Below are 27383 nucleotides of genomic sequence, written 5' to 3'. Positions count from 1 at the left end.
TAGGTAACAAAAGTCCGTCTGTAACACGTTACCAAACAATTCGAACAAGATATTAAACCCAACACGACACGGTAAAGTGGGAACCCAGCTTTAAGCTTTTATAAGTACGATGCCGACGGTCGTCGTTGTCTGGGATGGTAAGGTGATAACATTTTGAGAAACATTTACAAACTTGAATGCAACGCGACGACGGCGTAACGCGAAAACACGAATGGACGAACATGATGACAAACGGAGAAAACGATATTTAATCACTTTGTCGGGCACTCGGAAATAAACAAAAATATTATCATACGGTATTTAGCACGTAATCGCGAGACGCAAATCGCACGCGGAACAATCTGCAAAGCGACCGGCAGCGAAACGACGAACAATCCGGCAGCTGCTGATAGACTGAATCTGACATCTGAAATACCGAGTACCGACTACCGAGTGTGGCCAACGACGAGGCGGCGGCTGCGGCGATGGCGGAGAGTGACGACGGCGAACGATAAGCGACGGCGGCCCATAAAGCACGCGCGCGTTCCGTCGAAACCGCGGTTCGGTTAGGTCTACAAACTTCAACCGTGGTCGAAACGCGCGCGCGCGAAGAGGGTCCACGAGGACAATATTAATTCATCTCGGCGGCGATTCCGTCGTAGCGTTGTTATCAAACGGAAGCACATGTGAATGTGAGAGGGGTAGAGAGCGCGGGACATCGTAGCATATCGTAACGTGTGTGTTTAATACTTTTCAGAGACAGTGGTCCCCAACATCGATAAACGGGTTCCCGACTCAGTGGTTATAATATATTTGCAAATTATTATTGTTGACGGACGATCGATCATAAAAATGGCATATGACTTTTTTGCTAAATACGTCTCTGCGTAAACACCGTTTCAATGCTTTTTAATATGGTCTCGGTGGGTCTAAACCTAAATAATTGGTCTCTACGAAAATCGATTAATCGATACGTATATTATCTACCTACCATTTATAATTCCACACGGCTCTACTCTGTTTGATTTAACTACCAACTGGAGTATTATTGCGTTTTTACATTTTACATTTAATGCGACTTAAAGGGTGGCAACGATGAGTTTAAACTTTTTTCATAGGTCCTCATTTGATATTCTGAAGCATAATAATCCAGAGATGTCATTGCGACGTGAATTTATAGTTATCCACAAGGCTATTTTAAGATTTAAAGTTACACGTACTCCATTCTATACCTTCTTACTTCTTTCTACCCCTTTCTTGTAATCTTATATGTATTAATGTATGTACTGGTGACTTGTACATATTATTTTACTCCATCCTTAAACAATTAACCAGATTTTGCGCCCCATTCTAATTTTATTCCTCTACGTATATAATTACCAACACCTAATAATGAAATTACATTTACAGAAACGCAATTACTCATTGTACTACTCATTAATTTTTTACTTTAGTATTATACTTGGTTATACTCGTTGTACCTACAGATCAAGATCACCCAGATTAAAAAAAGGTTAACTAAAAAAATACAAGCATAGCAATAAAATATAAATCTAGGTAAGTATCCAGTGGTATTTTTTATGTGAAAATTGCAAATACTTCCCTGAGACTCACTAGTCTTATTATGATTTATTGATTTATGAAGAAGACAGCCAAGACTCTAAATCATCAACTTTTCACAACAACTTAATTTAGTTATTATACATTTACACAATCTATTCAGACCATATCTATTATAATTTATAATAAGCTATAGAAACGTAGAGAACACGTACTTATAATATTGTATTTAAGTGTTTAACAAATAACAATAATAACTACATTTAAAAAAATGTAAATGATAATTTAATTTATTGGATGTTCTAATGAAATCATGTTTATAGTAATATGTATATTGTATAGATATACCTACATGAACATGATATTATGCTGATATATTTCATTATACTTATATATAAATTCTGATAAAACGTTTATGATCGAATGTTTAGCAAATAGCGACAAGACACCATATTATATTATGATTTAAATTTTTATGTGATAAATAGATAAAATAGATGGCAGTTTAATATTTGATCAAATATCTATGTCATAAATATATAACATAAAAATGTAGTACGGTACCCACTTACTCTCCCTCTATGTAAATATGTATAATATGTATACGTTATTATAAAAACAACGAGTTAGAATATTTATTATTGAATTATTATACGCATATTACTGAGTTATTTGCATAACTATATTTTTTACTATAGCTAGACGTCCTAATCATTGTATACAATTAATTAAACTGTATAAGTTATCATATAGGTTGGTATAATTAACATAAAATTAAATCTAATTTAGGTTTGTCATATTTTGTTACCCATGTGCTAAGGGCAAAATCAAAAGTTGTTATTGTTCAGTGGTTAAATAACGTAAAAGATACGTTTTAAATTTCAAGTAGGTATACTGGAGTATGCTAGAGTACCTATTATATAAAATTTATTTCGTCATGGTTATTAGATTGACCAGTGTAAATTACGTTAAGATTAAAGATCCAGCGGCTCTAAGGCCGTGGTGTTTATGTCAAAAGTACGTATAACTACATACTACTATATGTACCTATATACAATATTATTCTATATACAAGTATAACTATATTTCATTGTTTATTGTCTATATTATGTTATGCATTAGATATGATTTTTGTACATATTATTATACTTGTTCAATGTTCTTATATAATGTTAACTATCGATTAAGCTTATTTATGTTAAAATTGTTATACTTATATTCACAATTGTCACTATTATAAATGTATTTGAAATTGGACAATTTGTCCGTAAATAAATAAATAATGTATTCAATACATTATAATTTGTCTTTTTAAAAGTCGTTACCTAATGTCTTAAATAGTTTTTTTAATTACGACTGATGAGGAGTAATGGGCATTAAAAAAAAAGTTTATTACGTACCTACCTGTATACATAGTTTTTAAACTTAATTGGACCAATATAATTATCAGTGCAACCATGCGTTAAGATTATTATTTTTTATATTTTAAAAAATGTACAATAAACCTATTATATATCATTATATTTTAGCACTCATATACAGAGCTAACGTTCCGTGGTAACAGTTATTATTTTTTACAATAAAACTTTTCTTACTAGTTACCATTCTATTGTTATGTACAACTCTATTTATGTATCTATATGTCTATCACGCTCTAATGACCACGGTGAGGTGTAACGTTGGATTGACAACACGATAGTAATAAATAATAATATGTCCTCAACATATTATATCAAAAAGTATGTATGCAAACCATAGATAGATAAAAATCGTTTACGGTGAAATTCATCATATTATAATTGCACGAGTTCGATACCTATAGTTCATCCTTAAATAGTTAATAATAATCCTCTACGTATATAAAAGTATGTAGGGATATGTTTATAATCTATTATTATAAATCCATTAAAATGCATGTAAAATCCAAATTTATATACACAAAAAATTAATTTACAAATAAGAACTACAATTAGGTGTTTAAATACAAGAATCAATAATTTAAAACTCTAACATTAAATATACGTAAAAATTATTAATTCCATATAATTTATGAACAAAAATAACATTTTAAATTAAAAATGTTTTTTTTTTTATATTATTGAAAAGTTTACTATCTATACAACGTTAAGTACAATAAACCAATTTGATATTTAATGGTAAGTGACAGGAGAATTTAACATTCAACACCCAGCCGGGTAAACATAATGTTAAAAAAATAAATTTTAATTGTCTTATCTTTTCTAATCATAACAATTGCTTCAGTACAGTACACAAGAATAACGCGAGCAAAGCGTTTTAGAAAATATATAGAAATCGACGAAATTGTTATGACATGATTAATAAAGAAAAGAAAATCGAAAAATGTGATAAATAATATACAAAATGGAAAATAAAAGTTTCAAAATTATATACTAATATACAATGTATATGGAAGTATTCACGTCATATGGTATCTACATAATTGGAACTTATTACTAAGAGAGTTATATGTATTTGTTACAAGTTCACAGACCTATTAATAATTACGAAGAAAACTATATTACAATATATTTAAAATTAAAATTTGAACATTTATTTAAAACGTATCATGACAATACATCAATGTAGGTATATAGTTTATTTATTTAGTTGTAAATTATAATATAAACATGGTGAGATTAGTCTATAAAGGAATAAGCAAGAATTATGTTTATTTCAAATACAAATGTATCAATATTATGGTAGTTTAATGTGAAAACTAAAAACAAGATAATATAATTATGTTCACGGTTTACCCACGCATATAGTATACGGGTACTATATATGGTACTTTGTTGCCTATATAGGACCTACTTATACCTATACCTACATTATTATATACATTAGTACATTATATTACAGTTCTAAAACTGATCATCGTCGCCTCGACGGCGTGATATTGTGTTATATTGGCATTAGAATTCAAAACCATTCCGTAGGTTCGAACGTGGGCGGCGAGCTTGAGGCCGAAATTAAGGTACAGAAAAACGAGATTGACAGTTGGCATATTACCTATTTTTTTTTTTCGAAAGTCAAGATTTGTTCGTTTTTCCCGGTCACTCTTACCGTGCTGCTGCCGGTACTGCGGGGGTGATGAATGACGATGAAAGAATATAATATCGATCGTTTTGTATTCGGGACACGCCATTATAATTCATACTCGTATCATACAATATGACACGGTGTTCGGATTGACAAAAAACGATACATAATGATATATTGTTTACCTTTGATCATGGTCTGCGTGGCCACGTGCGCCACTTTAACGCGGAATGCCATTTATGGACCGACGTCGGTTGATACAGCGCGGTTATAGGACCGCGGGCGGACGAGAAATATTGCAAAATAACAATACAACGACGACGACTATTAGATTTTAATAGAAAAGTTTCGCACAAAACGCTGGCAAAATCTATACGCGGACATACGGCAACGTTCGGCCGTCGTACAGCACTGGTCTGGAGCTGCGGATGAACTGGTTCATGATGGCTTATTATAATATATTATTATGATGTTTATTAGCGCGAAACGGAAGCGAAAACAACGAACGGAGAACGAACGTTATAGGTATTTACGGAAAGTGATAAATATATTATGTATAGGAATTAGGTGTCACCGACGCACGTTTTCAATTATTACCAATTAATATTATCGTTGTAAGCTATTGCGAATGATAACACTGTACAAGATTATAATATTACTATCGTGTGAGCGGCGAACGCGCGATCGCCGAACAGGTGATTGCGATACTACACCGACCGCGCGAAACGCGCGCGCCGCGAGAGGTTCTCGCGCGAACACACACGCGAGTATAGATCATAATATGTGCAGGCGCGACGCCGCCGAACAGGTGGGGCGCAGCCGTTTTGCTCGCCCGCGACCCGACGAATAATACCATAATATTATGTATACCTACTTATATTGTGCTTGGCGGCTGGGTACTTGGCCACCTGGGCGAGTAATTGTCGGGATATATTTACTATATACACATCACCGGTGCGATAATATGATATTATATTGTATTACCGTGTATAGGTAGCTACTATGTACAAGCAAACAGTGACTTTTCAGACACACCCATATACACCTGTCCATTTTTATATGCACAAACACTGCATTCGTCCGAGTTATATGGGTTTCGGAATTTGTAAATAATTTAATACTCATGCAATGATCTCTTTTCAATAGAGAACTTCCCTTTTCTCAGCGAAAAATGTTGAGGGGTTGATATTGAAATCCAAACGAATAGATTCCGAGTTATGCTAATACTTTATGTAATACGTATGTTATACTATATAGACTTTAGAAGTTACATCGAGGAAAATTGCACTCAAGTAAATGTTTTAATAGCAAATAATATTATAAATACAATCGTAAAATTAAATTTAACGTCTAGTATATTTAATGTAGTCGTATGTATTGATTTTATCATAGCTATTATTTAAATTTAAATATTTTCGTGAGTCCATATAAATGAAACTAGGAAACCTATTCATTTAAATTTCGATTTCAGTACATCCACATTTTCAAAAGAATCGTTCACTTAAAAATGTGTAGCCTATAGCTCACAGGGAATTAATAAAAATAGTTTGCAATGAATATACATAACCGCGGCCTGTGGGAAAGTATTTGTATACAAAAATATTCATTTAAGGTATTATACAACCACGGCGGAAACGCTATACACAATCTGATCGATTTCCGCAGTCGGTCGTGAGGGGAAAAATCGAGACATGTTTATGAGGGTCACCATGGTGACATCGTGTTTTGTTCGTAGGCTATTCGCAGACGTATATCATCTACAAAAACTGTGTAGTAGAGTTTATTATAATGTTTAATATAATTAGGCGAATATACCGAAAAAGGCTGACAACATCGTTCTATTATCGTTTGATGCAGGGGCATTTCAGGTCAATTACACGGGGAGGGTGGGGGGGACAGTTTAGTCTTGAATATTGCTTTTAACAGTTAACAACATTTAGCAAAAACAGAACATCTCACGACTTACAGGAAGAGGGGGAGGTGCGATCGCTCAGGGACGTGCCTGGTTCGGGGTATACATAATAGTATAATCAATTATATTTTAACCTTGATATAATGTGACATTTGGACCACACGCGTACAATAGTCATACAAATCTAGGACATCTATTAGTCACTTAAAACGAAGATAAGCCTGATTAACTAATAAATGATCAAACGCATTTGTCGGGACGATACAATAGGTACCTACCTACTATATTTCGTCAAAGATTATACATAAATATGTTTAATCTATGATTTAGTTACCATCGAGTAACTGATAAAATAAAACGGACAAGAGTACCCCGTGGGCGAAGTGGCACTTTCAATATCAATCATAAAGTCGTATGTAGGCTTGGTCCTCAATTTAGTCCACTTAAACCCGTCAGAACTGGGTTTCTTTCTAATAATATGCCGTGGGGCGATATTTAAACATTTCACTTTTTTTTTAATGTGAGTAAATATAGTATAATATTAAAATGAAATAAACTTTTATAACTATTATTATAACTGTTATTTTAAAATCGTTTTTAACTATCAAGTACCTACTTATCGAGTGAACGACTGATAATGAACGAGTTATAAATCCAAGGCCAGTAAAATATATACGTATATCACTCGTAATTGTATAACAAAAAAATAGATTTTAAGACATTAATAATGAATTATTGATAGAGGCCACATTTTTTTATTTTATTGTTCATTTAAAACGTGTCAAACTGTTCATTATGACAATATAATTTACTACATACTTAACACTCAAATTTAGTAATAAATAATAATAATAACATTTTTTAAAAGTGTGGAATGAAAGCACTACGTTATAATTAAATAGATTTATAATATGTGGAGGTATGTGTTTAAAAGTAAAGCTAAAAATATATTTGATTACGTGTACCTAATCCTTTGTCTTGGTAATAACCACATTGTCAATTAAAATTGTTAGGATAAAATTTGACTTTTATTTCGTCAATGAATTTGATTTCTTGTCAATTTTATAATAATATTATAACATAAACTACTTACTTTCAATTTCTGCTATATCATTGCCTGAAACAAACGTTTGGCTATCTTTGATTCCTTCTAAACATAAACGGAGACAGTATTCATTTTCTCTGCACCGTTGTTTTAACTGACCCTGTAAATTAAATACAATTATGAAGTACAAATAATGAAGGTTAACAGCTATCGACCACTTACAATTTCTGAAACCGTAAGGTTTGAATTCGGATAAGCGACGAGTTTAGAAAGCTGATTCAATAGCAATCGACTCCTAAGGATGAGTTTACGAACGGAATCTGACGAATCTTGTTCAAAAGTTTCATCGTCCAGCTGAAATAAATAATAATATAATAATAAATAATAAAAGCTCTATATAATACATGTATATATTTATATAACACTCGAGAGTACTCACAAAACTTGGTCTACCGATGCTGGAAGCGCAGTCAGACTGACTATCAAAGCATTTTCTATAATCGTCACCGAAGTCCAATAGTCGTCTGACCGATTCCGGGTCTGGTGGGTCCTCACTGTAGGGCTCACTCAAGTATTTTTCCTGATAGCTGTCCCAAGCCTGTTCGGAAAACGAACTAAAGTCTGTGGTTGTACCCGACGGTAGTTGAGCGGTCATTGGGAAACGTTTTTCTCTCGGAGTGACGGCACCGAATTCGCCTAGACGGAACACCGGCATTTTCATGGGACGCTTACGCACGGCCGGGCGTTTTGAATCTTTGGTAACCTCTTCTTCGGTTTCCGAATCCACACGTTGCGAAGATTCAATATGAGTATTTCCGCCCAAAGAGCCAGAAAATGAATCAGAAGTGATCATTTCGTTGTAGGTAACAGAATTAACAATAGATGACAGGCTGTCGGCTGACCCACTTTTACTTTTTCTCTCCTAGATTCATAAAAATAAATGAATTAATACAATTGATTTTAAATGTTGATAGATAATTGTGTATATGTATATCATATTATATCAGCCATTTCTCACCACGGTACTCTTTCTTCTGTGTTTAAGTTTACGTCGCCTCAGTGAATTGGTGTTATACGATCCACAGCAGTCTTGCGTTTGAGTTGCAGTGGATTCCTCGATGGTAGACGAGTCTCTGCCATTCACAGACACTTGTTCATGAGAAATATGGTTGAGGGCCGATTCGGAAACAGACAACTGACAGGACTCCGTTAGAAGTCTAGCCTTGGGACTGCTTTGGGGAAGACCAGACATGCTGACCGGTCTCAATGTATTTCCAGTATTTGTTTTCGGTCTCAATTCAACCTGCAAATTGAAATAGATATATTATTAAAAAAATAACCATACAATGACGTTATGGTATTGCGGATGGTTACCTTTGGGGAATTGCAATCGTTTATATTTCCTGGGCTTGAAGAAAAATCCAATTCCTGAGTTTGCACTACGGTTATATCACATGACCTCGAAGAATGCGAATGATTATCAGAGTTAAAATGCTGATCGTCGTCTTCTGTAGTGTATTCACCACTAGCATCACAACTATCGCCGATGAAATCTTCGTTCTAGAAAAATACATTTGTATGAAACCTCTGGTTACATATATTTTACAGGTAAAAAAAGTGTTAGTATATTACTTCGGGATCGACCGTTTCATGTCGGAAAATTCTTCTTTTCACGCCACAGCCAGACATCCAAAGTTTTTCAGATTGTTTGTTCTTAGAAACTGACCAGTTGACGTTTTCAACCAGAGCTTTAATTTCTTCTATGTTGGCTCTTTCTGCCAAAGATACGGGTACTTCTGGTTTCTTAACTTCTTTTGTTGTGCTAGCACTGTATGTCCATTCTTCTTCTTCCGATGATTCTGACGTTTTTACTTCAGCTTCCACAATAGACTTCTTTTGGGACTCTTGTTCCGAATCCGTATCTAAATGTCTGTAGTAGAAAGTTGCCAAGTTTGGGCCCTTTCTATCCGACCTGTGCAAAATATAGTAACGTAACTTTAGTAACTTGAAGCATTCAACTTTGTATTATTTGATTTACCTATGAAAATTGGCCGTATCGTCGAATGACATTCGTTCAGATTGGAGCACTGGCGATGGTGAAGTCTTTGTTTCCATTTCACTGTTGACTTGTTCACCCTAAATATTTAATTGGCTTAAATTTATTTCTTAGAAAAAAAATGTACAGTAGTCACTTACGTCTGAAGAATTTGACAACTTATGATCGACTAACCGTGGACATTTATGAACCGGTTCTTCGTCACAATCCGAAGAACTATTGCTGTCCTACAATAAAAATACATGAACGTGTTTTTTAAATATATATATACAGTAACAGCAAACAACGTAAATTCTATATTACGTCCGTACGAGTATGTAACGTTACATTAACTCTGTTCGGACGGATTACTCCGAAACTCTACAAGTAGATATATACTATTATATAGCTCTTCGGTCATTCTGGACAATTAGTCTGACATACCTTTCGACATTTTTTCACGGTCAGACTTTCAATGAAGCAGATCCACTCTAACGATCTTATGTACAACAGCTGCCAGCGATGTTCGAAGTTCTTCGCTTTTTTAGTTACCAGCGGTACAGTTTGCACTAATTCTTGATGTACTGGAGTCGTAGGTTGATGGTGTTCGTCAGCTAGCCACTTGCAGTATTTCAGCACCAACCGGATGCACTTGCCTTTTGATTCAATGTCAGTATGGATAGACTAAAAACAAAACGAAATATATTATTAGACAACAAATTTATAACACATATACATTGTACATTTATACATATATATTTTATATTACACGACTTCAATCAGATAGGTAACATAATTTTAATGACAGATACACAGATATAACATACGAAACTAATCATATACTGGGCAGGTGGAAATTTTACAAACTTTATCTTAATAGCTTTTGTTTATATCTATATCTAATATTATTCTGCCGCACATTACATTATAGAATCAATATATTATTGTTTAAACACACCATCGTTTGTATCAGTAGTTTATACTTTATAGCTACATCAACTGTAAATTCATTTAAAAAGTTTTTTTGAATTACATTCGTAATTTGATATCGTAACTGCAGTTGGTTAATATTAGGTAATTTTTAAAATTCTACTTTATTATTCAATGTCATGCTGTGGTCTACCAATTTAAATAATATCTCTGTTAGCGGCAAGTCGCTATTAACATTATGCAGTTGTCTTTTCAGTATATATTATAATTATATATATATATATAATTTATATAAAATATTTCCATCACCATTGACCCATTGTCTATTGTTTTAAAGACCCACACGAAATGAATCAAGTTTTAACGATGTCCGGATTCAAATTAATATCATAATGTAGTATATTATGCTTTATAGGAACATATTATATTATGAATAATATAATAAAACTATATTGTATGTACCTACATGTTTCAGCCGATTCGAATTAATGTAAATGAAAAAAATAAATATTATTCCGATGTTAAAAAAGTTGTGATGAGTTTCGTGGAACTCACGTACTAGCTGTTAAAAAACGGTTTTCTGTTATTGAATTTAGATATCCGTTAAATATATATTTTTAAATAACACAAACAGTGTTGGTTATTACTTTCATCGGGTGTGGCGGATTATTATAATATGATAGATTTATTGTTTTGCAATTACAATATTAGACACATATTATACTATTATTACATTCAATATAGTCTTTAGTTTTAAATCATGACTAACATTTTAAGCACCACTGGACCAGTATGTCATAAATACGAAACAAAACGTGGTGGAATATCCTATGTACAAGAAGAGATGGCCCAGATATATTTAAATCCAGCGTTCCTTTCACGCCGCACGTAGACGCACTGCATCATTGCCGCCGACGACATCATCACGTGGCCCAACTATGGGGAAAGGATTTTTCGTTAAACGCAATAAATGTGTTATAAACGTATATCTATATATTTAATGTATACACTTGTGTGCGTGCGTGAGTGTTTTTTAAAAACACAAAACTCGACAAAACGTCCGACGGACGCCATCGGAAAGGAAATGACAACAAAAAATAAACTCCGACAATTTTCTCGGGTGGTCATGGTCCGAACGACGAGTTCTACGACCGCCGTTGCAGCAGTGTTGTCATTATATTATTATTGCCATCGGTGTGTAACCATATAGTAATTTAATGTAATAATGTAATATGCAGCTGCATGTATTGTACGACAGTTGTACCGAAGACTGAAGAGATCGCAGTTATTTAACGTTACAAAAAAGAATTACGGTAGCCATCCGTTAACGCGATCGCCATTAAGCGTTATATTGTTTTATGTGACTTTATGGGTTTCCGGTGCGATTTTTTTTTTTTTTTGACAGTTATGAGTTACCCCATGTCAATAGTTCAGACGTATATTCTTGATAATATAATATTAGATTAGGCTTAGATTGTTTTTTGCAAACAGAATATGCAATGCAATAATTATCATTATCTTAAGCAATAATATTTATTTTTTTATGTAACCATAAGACATATTTTAATCGAATTTGTAATTTACTTAAAATATGTAATATATATTATTATAACAGCAAATGTACAATGTGCAAATGATGAATCGATGTGTTTAAAAACAATGTGTTTGTATGAATATATAAATTACATTTTTTATTATTTAATATCATATTGTCGGCTGTTGAATATAAGAGGTACTATATTGATAATATACCTATACTATATTGAGCACTCCTGAAATTTCATAAAATTGGTATGTTTACACTATTATTTATTATCAATCCTCGTGTCTGTGTTATTCACAATAATAGTATACTTGCCTACGTTTTTTCTCAAAATAATAAAAATCATTTAAAGTCCGACGATCGTCTATAACTCAAGTACGAGTGTTTATTAAATAATCTACTACGCGCTATAGGTATACTTCCGGTCCAAGGTCTCTCATTATATTATTACTTCCAATGACTCAATAAAAACCTCCGAGACCCGTTTACGGTCAATTCATATGAGTACATAATTTATGCCCATGTAAACTCACACGAATCGCCGTGCGTATTATCTCTAGGTGCGATTAAACACACAAAACGTTTAAGCCGATACGTTTCCACGCAGCGGTAGCAGCATAATACGTACCTATTTAAATTTTAAAACGATAATATTCCGACACGGCACGTGTGAACGCGAGTGCTGAACACGCCGCCGGGTGATTTTATTCCTATAGTCCTTATAAGGTGAAAATTGATTTCGTTGTCGTATTATTTCCATCGTGATCGAACTGCGTAGATATAATATTGTAATCGAAATACTTAGTGATTTAGCATAATATCATAATATAATCGGCGACTCAGCGATACCGACGTACATGAATATTTGTTTATTTATTACGCGTGGTGTACGTGGATGTGTCGCGCGTACCCGCCGAAGAAGTAGAAAGCGTATAGGTACCTCCTAAAAAGTCCTACCTGTAATTATGCGGTTCGCCGAACGAGTTTTTTTTTTTTATTTTGCCGCCGAAAACTTCGAAATAAACACGCGAGCTGGAGAAAATAAATATTATATTATGCATTAGGCGCAGAAATGTTGTATAATTTTCGTGTTCTACTTAAAAAAAAGTTATACCTCCGCATAATAATTCGCTTTCGTGCCCGGCAGTTGTATATACAATTATAACGCAGGGGCTGCACAGAACGTGGAAAAATAGTAGGCAAGACCCTCCCCTTCCCAATCGTACACAATTAACGCGCCCGCCGTCGTCGTTTCCTGCTACATGTCCTAGGTCCGTCGCGCATTAATCGATATCAATTTCCAAAACACGTGTTAGTCGTGCCGGCGGACCTAAACGACGACTACGACTTGTATACTACAGGGTGTTCTGTTTATAACTGCAGTTTACACAATTTTTGTTTTTAAGGCAAATAAATCTGATTTTTTTTTTTTGTTAAGTAGTGGTTTTATATTTAAAACATTTTTTAATGATAACCTGTTTCAAAAATGTCATAATGATGAATAGAATACTTTTCTAGAAGTTTTGAAGTATATTATATAATATAAACATCGAACATTTAAATAATAATAGTGTTGTGTTATGATCTATGTACCTATAATCTATAATTTGAGAATTTAATGTTTAAATGTGTGACCCTAACTTTCGATGGCATATTTCACTCATCGAAACTAACAAATGCTAGTCGACAAATAAAAACTATTTATTCAATATTTGAAACATACAGATCAAAATGTTTAGAAAAGTATTTCGTTTCTGATCATCTGAAGTATTAATAAAAATATATAGGTTGTAATAATTGAGAAAAATAAAATATATAAAGGTTGATAAGTAAAAACAAATTTCCTTTGTACAGAAATATCAACCGACAATTTTTATAAATACAATAGAAAATTAGTGTAGCCATCAGTTAAATGGATCATCCCGTACATAAATAGTCGGTCACAGAAATTTGGTTGCTGCGGTAACTGACGCTCGACACACGTGTCATATTAAAAATATTTTTTCAATACGCATTTGTTTCTATTTTTCGTTTGCTCTTGAAATCCACCATATATACAGTATAATATATATATATTATTTGCGTTGTAATTATATTGTTTTACGTTTCCATTGGAAATAATACACGGCCACATAGCCGCTCGGAAACGTAAAAATGTTAGCGTATTAAAAACATAACGTGCGTAAATGGTTTTCGGCACGCGACCATTAAGGCATTATTATTTATTACATAGCATTAAATAACATAAGTAATCGGCGACTTTTGCAGCAGACCTAACCACATCAGTCACGATGAACATCTCGACAATTGTCATGTTATGACAAACTCATTTTGGCCTTTGCATGGGATTCGACAACCTGCAGTATGAGATTCCTCTCTGATGCTGCTGAGTGCAGAGTATAGTATGAACTGTTTGTGGTTTCAGGATGATTTACGTGTCCGACGACGAGATAATATTACGATCGAATTTTCCTTTTATACGATTTATACGCGATCGCACGCACAACAGTATGTAGATGCAACATCAACACAGCTACTAAGTGAAAAATATTATTTATCGCCAACCGATTCCCGTTTTAATAATAATATTATTATTATTTCTGTACCAAGTATTGTAGCCCATTTATGGGTCAAGCGAATACGCTGCACTGGAGTTTAAAATGTTTATGATATTCGTATAATATGCACTACAATATTACATGATATTATGTTTACACTCGCGGCATTCGTAGGTTATAGGTTTGTATTATTTGTTTCGTTGAGATTTAACATATTTTGTTGACATAATCGAGCTACCTACTCCCCGTGAAAAATAATTTAATTCGTAATTTATTTTTATCTAATTGTTTAATGTGTTAAAGTATGAGCTTAGCAACGATTAGTTTCAACTTTCAACATTTTAATTTTAAATCTGAAAACGAAATGTTCGTTTTATATAGTCATCACTCATTCAAAAGCAGTCAGCGCATACTGATATATACACACATATTGTAATAACTTTAAGCATATTATATTGTAGGTAATTATATATTTCTATTATCTATACATTCACTATTCAGTATCTGATACCCACCCTGCGAAGTTGCTCTCTGCACTCGCGAAGAGTCCTCATCACTCATTACCACGCTGCAGGTTAATGTAAAAAATGCATTTTTACAACTAGGTACACGTATTAACAATATGTAATATAAAATTATATCATCAATGGTATATTAATTATCGTACCGTTTTTAGCAATATGTGCGAGAGTCTTACTTCATAGGTTAGTTTTAGACGTTTAAAAACATATTGTCGGAGATATCTAATAATTATTCGAGAATCTTGAAATAATTTAGTATTTATTAAATATCAAAAAAAAAATCAAACATGTATTAAGATTTAAGAGCTATAATTATAATAAATCCATAATAATTATTTCGTATATATGTAAACGATTGTTATCGTGCATTCATAAAATAGTCGAACAACGTCAAGAGGATTTACAGATGATAGGGATTAGACGGGGTTAGTGCTCGATGGTCATCCACAATTATATATCTCGATCTATCATCTCTCTACATTATATAAATACATACAATAGGCCTAAAAATAATAATTACATATGTATATATATGCCAAGTACCCACGTGGTGGATCATTTAGGTATTCGGAGCAGGTGGTTCGCAGCAGGCGGCGTTTATAAAAGTTATTTACAAAATGCACCTTGAATATAATATAAATATATAATATTATTATAAGTGCGGCGGTAAGTCATTTTGACGCGTATTTATAGCAAGACGAGGCTGAATGGGACCTCCCACCCCCGAAGTCTCGTGTGACCTCTCTTTGAAACTAGTAGGTACCTCCTATAAATTGTTTCAAAAAAGATGTTTTTTAGGTATCCATAACACGTCATATAGAATTAATTGCTATCATATATTTACAAATTTACGATTCCGACATTTTCTAATTTTATTAATTTTAACGAACTCTTCAATATCTCACTCAATATCCCTTTGGCCCATCCCCAAAAAATCTCTATTACCACTTTTGAGCCCTCGTACTGTGCACAGAGACTTGAACTCTACGGCGGCGACTCTTCTGCCAAAATTCTCTAAATCCTCTTATAGGGATAGGTGTTTCGACAATCATAATACGCATAGTGGCATATGTATGTATAATTATTCTAATATCCTTGTCGATGTTCTGTCGTGTATGGGCACACGCACACGACCCCGGACCTGTAACGTCGACGTGCGGAGGAAGAGGAGGTCGAGTGCAGGTGACGGTGACCTCACAGCCATATATATATTATAATAATGATTAATATGTAAACGAAAGCGTAAAGGAAACGTAAAAACACACACAAATTGTAATTTTTGTATTTTTTACATTTTCTATGAAGAAACTACACTGTATATTCTCCCGTGTCTCGACCAGGGCTTTATATACAGGCAGGTAGAATAAGTACATAAACGAACGTAAGGTTTGGTTAGTATAGTATATATTATTATATACTTACAAGCCCTCGGGTGCAATATAATATACGAACAAAGACCACACGCTGTTTTATGTACCTACACATAAACATACATGCAGCCGGCTGCAGTCAAATTCCGTTTATGTTTTGGTTATAAATGATAATACTTATAACTTATAAGTTTAACCGATCAACACCGCGACCTAAAGGATTTGAAAAAAATTTAAACGCACTCTCACTGAACGCCTTATCGGCGTTTTGTATATTATATATAAACAACATAAAACGAGCACATTTTTTTTTATCCATAAAAATGTGTTAAAATGTTTAACGTATACATTACATAGCATATATTATTATGGGCACTTCGAGTCTCGACTGAGTCTATATCGATGTTATCTTAATGGGTTATTTAGGTATTGGAGATTCTAATACCTTATATTTTTGTTATAATGGGGTTTATAACCCGAATGGGTTATTTAGTTAGTACATTTTTTTTCTTCATATAACTGCACACATACCGCGATATATATATTATATACTTATTAGTTATTACCTATATACGTGAGATTATTCGTCCATGTAACGAGCAAGATAACTTATACGAGTATTAGTTCATATACCACCCATTGCTATGAGAACTTTCAACGACTATGTTTTTTTTTAATCATAACATTTTACATTATTGTGCTGTAGTATTGTTAACCATCACTCGTAACATATTATATTATTATAATATTATCACATTTGCTAGAGCGTAGGTAACCCAAGTGGAAATTCTACTCTAAACCGTAAAATACTTCTGATAGAAGTTAACGGATCAAAATTTTTGGCGGGAAAAATACGTGTCTCTATTCTGCTGAATATGGATAAAAAAAACGTACCTATTACACTTGTTCTATATACGGTCCCTTGCAATTACGTGCACGCGATGTACTGCAGCGGTTAATTTAATGATACATATATTATTAATATATAGGTATATACACATGGGCAAATAATAACACATATCTACATTATACATATTATATTGTACAAAATGCAAGTAAAACACGGTACGCGCGCAGTGACATAATAATAATTAATATATAAATAGGAGGTAGCGTGCTTTTTTTTTTATTATACACGTAGAACTTATACACTCTTATACGACCCACAAACGGCGTTTTGTCAATGTTTTTATATAAATGTACAGGCACGATTCCCAAAATCAAAAACGGCCTTACCGCGGGCGGCTTTGTGTATACATATTTTTTTTTTTATCGGGGTCGTGACACGGATGCCGCCAGATATTCTCGTCGTGGTTTACGCGCGTCTCGCTGCTGCACGTGTAAACAAAACGTATTTTTTTCGTCGGCCCGGCTTGATGGATACACACAGACTAAGCTATAATATTAGTAAAAGTCGAAAAGAAATTGTTTAAATATATATGAAAGAAGTCGATTTGTAAACACAATGTATACACAATATAATATACGGGGTGACTTTTAAGCGCACCTAATTTTCATAATTCTATAAATTCTATACATTCAAATCCTGATTTATACTTTATAGAAATAATAATATTATATAAGCATATAATAGGTGTAGGACCTACACGTTACCGATAAATATTTTTAGAGCATAATATAGTAATACTATTATTTTGCATATTATTATGGTAAATTATGCATATAAGGACATCATGATTATTAACAGGTTTTAAACGTATTAAATTCAGATTAGTGTCATCAGTACCTAATATTTAGTGGAGTTTATTCATGTTTTTCAAATGTATAAGTACTCATTATACTTTCGACAGTTCGGGGGCTTTAAATATAAGTATACTTGAAAATTCCAAAAATCAGAATTTGAATAAAAATGTATTTAAAAGTGTAAGGGTGTGCGCACTTCAAAGATCATCCTGTACATTTAAATGCAATGGTACCTCTGTACCACCGCATCGCACGATACGCGTAGTTCGATGAGCGTGGGACGTGCATCGTCGCGGACGCGCACCATATGGTAAATATACACACGCGAGCGGCCGAGCGGAAACTCGCATCGTATATAATATACCGTACACGTCAATTGTATTATCTTCTACGGCTCGTAAAAAATAAATAGAAAATATATCGAACAAAAAAATGTTCGTTTCGGCGCGTTCGGTAAATTCGATTTGGAGTACCTGCATAATATTATTATTATTCTATCTCGCGGGGAACAAAAAAGGATATTGCTGAATTATGGCCGTCGCGCGAAGAACGTGTTCGATTTGCAATGACTTAACCTTTTCGTACGCTAACTCTCTTTCTCTCTCTCTCACGCATACTATATAGGTACGCGCCCGAAGACTCGAGTACAATGAACCAACTGTTTTTATTATTATCATTATTATTGATGCCGTTGTTGTTGTTATTATTATAATATTGCACGTGCAACTATAATAATATATATTGTGTAGTCCAGCGTAGAGTTGAGCGATATACAAAGGTGATTTTTTAATGCATTTATATGTACTGATTGAGTTTGGAGTACTTGTAACTTCACGGACGTTATATACTTATATATAAGCTCTAACACGACTATCAAGTCCATAACATAATACACTATCGTGCGTCTTTGCTTCTAACCTTTCGATTGTCGTTTTATCCTGAACTTATAATGATTTTTACCAAATGTTATGTTTTCATATTGAAGTATGATACCTACTGAAGTGCATTATGAGTGAGAAGGCGGTATAAAGACCAAAATCTGCCAACTCAATAGCAAAATGTCTGTATTCGATTTAAAGCCCTAACAGTTATCACTTATCTGCAGTTATCACAAAGTTTAAATTACTTCCAGTACTAAAATAGGTGCTGAGAAGTTGATGGACGAATTTTATCCGGTCTATTAAACATTCTCCAGTACGCTTATATGGAATATGCATAGTGTGTATACAACTGGTACAATAGGACGGTTTTAGGATTCGGTGTGAACAGCGCCGGCTCCAAAACGAACGGATTTCAATTGGTCAACTAATAATAATAATAATACTATAATATTATATCATATTTATATATATTAAAATAATTCACGCGACGTACTCTGCAGCTGACGACGTCACGACGACCCAAACTCCTATGTACTATTTGTCTATTTCCGTACGGGTCTCCCGCGTCGCGCGTTGCCAAATCGACGCCGGGCGGGCCCAGCGAACGAAATTAAAAACCGTCGCGAGATGACGATGACGACAACATACAGCTTATAGCCTATATAACTATAGGAGAGCTGCCGCCGTGAAGCTGTGCGCAATACTGAACGCGCTTATTATTAGTGTCGTTATCGTTATTATGCGATATTGCGTGTCGCTTATATATACTCCGCCGTGAGTGACATAATAATAACAAGCGGTGAGCGGACAATATTTTAGTTTTCAGACGGCGCAGTAGAAAATTACGGCCTCAACTCCCACGCGGCCGCTGGTCGTACGCGCCGGCTGTTATAAGATAATAAGTCTGCGAATTAAATAGTTATTGCGGCACGAAATGTTGAATATACCTACGTTATTATATATTATGTTATATACCGTGGTTCTGATTGTTCTGAACCATTGTGTAACCACCAACTGCAACCGGCTGACGCAGTCACCGCGGCAGGGCGTTCTTATTTTCATACGACCATACGAGGTGATTTTTAAAGCTAGCCATCCACATTAATTGTATGCTTAAATATTATGCACCTCTATGCATTTTAAATTTGTTAATGTCCAACCATGTTTAAGAGTTTTTGGAGAGATTATTAAGAAGTATAGGAATGTATGTATATACTAACTAGATACGTAAAAATTGAAAATATCGAATAAAATCATATACAAATAGAAATCGTAGGCGTATATTTTTTTTTTGAAAATGTTGACGTATTGGTATCGAAATTTTAACTAGTAGTCACTAGTTAACAAGTTATTCTACTTTTTGTATAAGGTTCTGGGGATAATAATATCGCTATATATAATATTGATTATAATATTATAAATATATATAGATACAGATTATGGACATAGACGTATGGAATATAAGTATAGTCCACAACAGCCGTAAAACTGATCAGTAGCGCTAAAATCTTTACGTCCTAAAAAGTTTTTATATTGCACTTATTTATGCACAAAAATATCATCAAATATATATTTTTAAAAAACTGGTAGCATACAATACGAGCAATAATCTTTATTTATTTATTTTATTTTCTGTACTATATCGACATTACAACTTTATACACGATAACGGTAGTCAGTTACTGTAAACTAGTTTCAAAATAATATAATGCAATACTTAATTAAAAACTATTATTATACACCGTTTACTGGATTGTTTCATTGTAACTTTGACCTAAATTAAAATGATAACGGAAAATTGTATACGTCTGTACATAATATTATATAATCTATGTTTAGGTTTCTGAGATTGAAACAAACATTTTCAAAAAATCAAAAGTACCGAGAGTGAAGTTTAAAAATTACTTGACTCCCTGAGTGCACATTAATGAAATTCGAATTTCTGACGTCCTACGATTTGTAATGATTTACTTTGAACGATAAGTGGATAAACTGACGACGTTTAAATTCGCAACTTCGACAATTCATTTTTAAATATAACAATTAATTTCCCAATTAAATACCTATTTTATACATAATCACTATGAAGACAAATTAAACGTGTACAACATTTTTTTAAACCGATGATAATTGATAGGTATGTTTGTGATGAATATATTAGCTAAACGCCTATACGTATGTTTTGTAGAGAACTGATCACTCCTCGATGACTAATTGATCAATCCTATTATTATTATTACTAAGTATTCGTGGTTCGATGCTATTCAAATTCTAATTCTAAAACTACTTATAATCCATCTCGATTCTTGAGTAGTTGAGTATTATATTAATAATACTATAAAACGTCGGACAGCGAGTACCAATAGGCAATAACCTTGCAAGTCGCAGTGTAGGTACCTTACACGACTTATTTACGTATTTTACGTGACTACTAATAAAGATTAAAATAAAAACTTAAATGTTTTCTTTTTTTTACGATAATTACTTCAATGGTGACGATTTTTGCTGAAAATTTCTCTTTTTTATGTAAATGTCGCGGTTATGACTAGTGTAAAAATAGACAATGAATATAATAAATATAATATATATATATAATTTCTTAAGTTATTATATTTGCAAAATTTACAGCATCTGTTTAGTCACTCTACACTCGTCTCAAAAATATACACCATCAAATACGAGGAGATCATTGTGAAAATTTTCAACACGGCCGTCGTATTATAATTTATTAAAACCTAACCTACAGCGTATAACTCGAGGATATCGCGCAGAAAATATTATATGCTTTGCGTTACTGTGCTGGGTCGAAACGATATAAAATATAATAAACAAGAACAAGACATTTCAAATTTCCATATAAAGCCAACGAAATATGATCTATATATACATCAGAGCTATGATCTATAGGTCCGCGAACCGCACAATTCCACTCGGGGCATAAATACATCACAATATAATCGCTCAGTTTCAGTTAAAATATATACTATGTTCATAATTCCAAATCGTCAGCTATATACTTAACGACCGCGACATTAACGAGGCCAATAACCCCGACATTAACAATATTATTGTTAGCCACAAAATATGCATACTTAATATTTGTTCGCAATACATTTTTTTTGCGTTTAATATTTATAACGTGTACCTATCTATACTTACCACTTACGCAAATTCTCGTGGAGAACTACACGATGTTCGTCAGAAAAACTATAAAAACGAATATTGAATCACGGTTAGTTTTAACATTAATACGAAGTCGTCCATAGCGCTGTTTATTTAGGATAAGTACCATATAATATATCCAAGCAAACAAGTTGTGCGTGATCGGGATCCAAACTGATTATCTGTGCCGAACGAAGTCTCCACATTACTATAAAATATTTCTATTATGATCTGTTTGACTTTAATTAAGTGTTTAAAATTTTTATTGAACATTTATGCAAATAATTGCATACCTACAAAAATCTTCTAAGAAAATGGATCAACACCTCATCGAGTCGTTATGATGAACGTGGCCAGCCACCAGACAGCTGTACAATATAGTACATTAAAATATTTGTAGGCTATAATAATCACCACTGACCTAACCGTAATATTAAAATATAGACGCGAGTACGTGAAATATCGCACAACATAAATTATTTTAAGCACCACGAGTTAACGGTGTTTTGGAAATTTTATGCTTCGGGACGGTTTCGCATACAAAGATTATACTTCGACGTCTACAAAAATAATACATAGGTACTTTAAACTAAAATATCAAACAAAAGGTTGGAATTTGTCTTGGAAGTTGCACGTTGCACGATGTTGCACGTTACACACACACACGTTGCGCGATGCAGGCGGTAAAATTTGTCAAGTTTTGAGTGAAAAAATAAATATATTAGATACATAATAGTAAATAGTTTACAACATGTGTAATTAAAAGTTAAATTACATCAAAAGTATATCGTAGCTTATTACTAGGGCTATGTATATAATGTATTATAAAACCCTATTAAATGCATTTAAAATCCCAAATATTGTACAGATAAATATACTGAAAATTAAAAAAAAATGTATTTATGATTTGGTTAATTTTTTTTTTAAACCGAGTAAATATTTAAAATATTATTCGCTATCTTAATTATTAAATCTAATCACAACAGTTTTTTTTCTGGATAATACCTTTATCCTTATTCGTAACTTCGTAAGTATTTAAAAAAAAAACGAAATATAATTAAAACAAAACGTACAAAATATAAGTTTAAATAGATTTACCTAATCTTAAATAAATTTTATGATTGGAACTTTGTAGTTTGTATACTAACACGTAATAACGTAGAAGTCTTACAGTGAGATAGTTTTCGGAAAGGAAAAATAAAATAGTAATTACAACAATTTTATTTTGAATTGGCAAAAAAATTTACTCAGAAAAAATTAATTAAAATTTAAAATACCTCCTTTTTCACATTAAGCACGTTTTATGAACTTTGATGTACATTCATGGATATGACCTGATCTACACTATATTATATTGTATATATTATATAACTATAGGTATACAAAAGATTACTTTCTAAAAATATAATTGTGATATTATATACAATATACTACGCTAATTAGCATATTATAAGAGTATAAGACATAATTAAATTTAAAACCCACTTGGTACATAGACATATAATATGATATGTAATAAGTTGTATTATTATATCTTAATTATTAGGGGATCTTTATTTGAAAAATAGTAGTTTATTGTATTGCCCCAGGACGGAAGGATAATATAGTCCTTTAATTAATATAAAAAAATTTTAAGGATTACAAAAATACGGTAATTAAGTATTTCAAATCGAATTCTGAAGTAAATTCAGATTTTGAATAATTCCATTATTTAAGAAAAAAATATGAGGCGAGCATGCTTGGTGATTCACCTTGTATATTATGCATTTCAAATTGATTATTTTTTTATACAGGTAGTTAATTACAAACTTTAACGTTATAAAAATTTTCTAACTAAAATTTAACTGCTAACAAATGCTTGTTTGATAACAATCATATAATTTTTTTAAGTATTCATGATGTAATAAAATAAAATAATATATAATACGCATTCTAACCGAATAGACATTATCGACACACGCCACCGCAGCAACCACTTTAACACAGCCGCCAAAGTACACGAAATTTGATGCAATTTTTTTTCACCCGGACATGGTCCATCGGAGAATTATTTACGTTCACGTACAGACATAGATTAGGTATATCGTATGTTTACTGAATTATATTTATAACAATAATATACGCTCATAACGGTGGCGGCTTACGGACGGAGGCCGCGCGCAAAAATAAATCGCCGCCGCCATAGAGTCAAATTCCATTCGTTACGCTCTCTCCGCGGCGAGCGTTCACCAACCTAAGCACACGCAAGTGATATATATATATAGTTACCTTCTACCAGATACCAGGTACGATACAAGACATACCTATACACATAAACGTGTAAATATTCACTCTGTCCAGTATCCACCCTACCTCTCGCGGACCGCCCTGTGCTTGACGTATATCGTACATCGTATACATAATATATTTTATGTATAATATATAACTCGCGTGACGTTTTGCATATATAGGTATAATACCCACTATAATGTGGTTCGACGTGGCGATAAATCGATATCAATCTCCCGGCGTGTGCTTAAGAACACATTTTCACATCATGAAGATTCCAGGAAAACGAGCGAAGCACTATAGCAGCTGCGACTATATATTATAATAATATATATTAGTATTGTTATATTTCGGAAATGCTATACATACACGGAATCAAACTGATGAGAATCGCGAATACAAAATTTCTAAAAAAGTCAAAACCTTATATTAAGATAAAAAAAAAAAATTCAATAATTATTCAAGGTTTGAAAACGATATGTTTGAGTGTTTGACGACTTAAAATTGTTCGTACCAAGTGGAATAATGTAGGTATTAACTATATTAAGAACATATCGTTGCATACAATTTTCAGACATTATAATATATAGCGTGACCACTGACCACAAACGTGTAGAATTCATCGCAAGTGTTTCAATCAAATCAAATTTTATTTCTTTCTCTTTATATAGTATATATTATAGCATCGAAAATTGTTGCATTGAGCTGGATTTATAGAAGTGTGCATCGCGAAATGATGTCTGCTGACTTCGTCTCCGACTACATCTCTATATAAGGACGGTTCCACCTCTAGGTGTATAATGTATATAGCTACGAACGAGCGTGCAATAGTTGCATTCATATCGTATTATTATGCAGTCACCGAACCGAGTATCGATGGAAACACGGCGAATTTCGACCGGAAACCTGCAGGGAAGACTGCTGCGGATTTTGACAATGGCGCAATAATTTTCGGCAGAGAGACTCGAGGAAAAGACATCTCATCATGGTAGTATAAAATTACGTTCCATTCGTCTCGCGTCGAAAATTATCGCTTTGATTACGCGCAATAAATTACTATGAGTATAAAAACACTCTGAAAACACACGTTTCAAGCCGCTGCCGGTCACAGTTTTATGAGATGACGAATTTTACCTAGGAAAAAACAGCGTTGAAAATTCACCAGAGACTATAGAGTGTTTACAATAACGTAAGTATGTACAATTACGCACGTATACCTACTACGTAAGTATATGATTTTCACGATTACGTCTATACATTGTATCATTTTACCGGGAAGCGCAACAGTGTTAAATGCCAATTGCCTAGGTACGTGGTGGTACTATATACCTACCACCTATCAGATTATAGAATTGTTCAGAAACTAACTAAGATTTTCGATTTCAATAATACATCAATGATTTTATGATATTCGAAAAATATGATTAAAAAAAATGCATAATTAAAGTACAATAATGGTTGCAGGCGAGCATACTTAAAACGACTAAACGATTATAACATATGAACGTACGCTGCATATAGGCGCACGCATAATATAGCAAATAAACTCGATGCGAGGTGTCGCGGTGGTGCTTATTTAAAACCTGACATCACCAGTTTTCAAATTAACGATCTAATTTTTCGTAAGTTTATGCATCGAAACAAAGCACTCATGAGATGCAGTCGGATTAAACCGATTCTGTCGGATTCGAGACTCTATAAAGACTTAGAAACTTATGGACTCAAATTGTTTAAATCGTTAATTAGGTAAAACAATTACAATTTAGACAGTTAAAAGTGGAAAAAAATAAAATGTTTACTCTGTCTGTATAATTTCATTCACCGTTAAATCATTCAGACTATGTTTTGTCAAATAGGCCCTAGGCAATGTGCTTTTAAAGTCTAATGATGGTTAATCCGGCCCTGAAGCATGACACGTATTTATTTAATAATTAAATTATTTTAAGACCACTTTATAATTTTCGCCCAATGTGCTCCTATAGATACGGCGAGCGTGTATAATGTGAATTGTCGTCCACTTTATACTTACTATATATACTTATTGTGTTCCCACTGCAGGATTACTCGCATGGCGGCGAATCCACGTAGGTACCTATACCTATAATATGCGTGCGTGCAGCCCGTCCAACGAATAGATGGAATACAATAATATCCTATGCCTAGTCAACGTGCGTGCGTTTTATACAAAGGAAGCGTCTTCGTTTGTGCGCTTTTATATATAGCAATGAGATCGGCGCGGCGACAGTCATCGTCAGTATATAATAATATAATAACGACGAAAGACGCCAATCGCGCGTGCAAATAGCCATAGGTTATAACATAACGGAATATACGAGCGCGGCGTATACCCGCAGGTAACTATATATATACAACATTTACATGGCACCTCAGGCGATACGATTTTATCCATCAAATCATCTCGTACATAATATATACACGACGACGAAGAAACCGCTTCGAATGAAATGCGCGTCTCCACGACGACCATCGTGATAAAGGCCACCGCTTTCCGATCTATGAATCCAACGGGTTTATATTATACTTTCGTGTTTTTACGAGTACCTATACCTGCCCGCCTGTACGATTGAAACACGATATTATAAAAATATGCAATATACCTATATATTATATACATCGATGGTCTGAAAAACGAATTGGTTTTAGGTATGAATAATCACGAATCGAAAACCAATTCGGTTTGATCACTGCCATAAAATATACGTCAGTGCAAATATATAAGTACCTAATGAAAATTACTCGGCCGTCGTGGAATATATAATTTGCAGTATTTATGTGTAATATAAGTTATTGCTATAAGTAGAGATGTGAGTGGAGTAAATTTACCAGGTAATTTT

General features: G+C 33.3%; 1 protein-coding gene across 4 annotated transcripts in view; it reads right to left on the bottom strand.

Annotated features, from left to right (window-relative positions):
• Nucleotides 1–27383, bottom strand: part of LOC132949427 (klarsicht protein) — a 171089-nt gene that overhangs the window by 22117 nt on the left and 121589 nt on the right. For 3 of the 4 annotated variants that reach the window (XR_009665105.1, XM_061020310.1, XM_061020308.1), the window contains exons 9-17: nt 10036–10275; nt 9753–9839; nt 9595–9692; nt 9189–9528; nt 8931–9116; nt 8575–8859; nt 7996–8478; nt 7779–7910; nt 7605–7716 (exon numbers count right to left, since the gene is read on the bottom strand). Coding sequence is in view for 3 of the 4 variants with exons in the window: in XM_061020310.1 (XP_060876293.1) it covers nt 7605–7716; nt 7779–7910; nt 7996–8478; nt 8575–8859; nt 8931–9116; nt 9189–9528; nt 9595–9692; nt 9753–9839; nt 10036–10275 (1963 nt within the window). In the remaining variant the exon portion in view is untranslated. The remainder of the gene's footprint in view (nt 1–7604; nt 7717–7778; nt 7911–7995; nt 8479–8574; nt 8860–8930; nt 9117–9188; nt 9529–9594; nt 9693–9752; nt 9840–10035; nt 10276–27383) is intronic. The other variant, XM_061020309.1, reaches the window with a different exon arrangement.

Source organism: Metopolophium dirhodum, chromosome 7, assembly GCF_019925205.1.
Source record: "Metopolophium dirhodum isolate CAU chromosome 7, ASM1992520v1, whole genome shotgun sequence".
Taxonomy (NCBI): Eukaryota; Metazoa; Arthropoda; class Insecta; order Hemiptera; family Aphididae; genus Metopolophium; species Metopolophium dirhodum.
The sequence above is the reverse complement of the archived record's forward strand: the minus strand, read 5'-3'. Positions and strand labels throughout refer to the sequence as shown.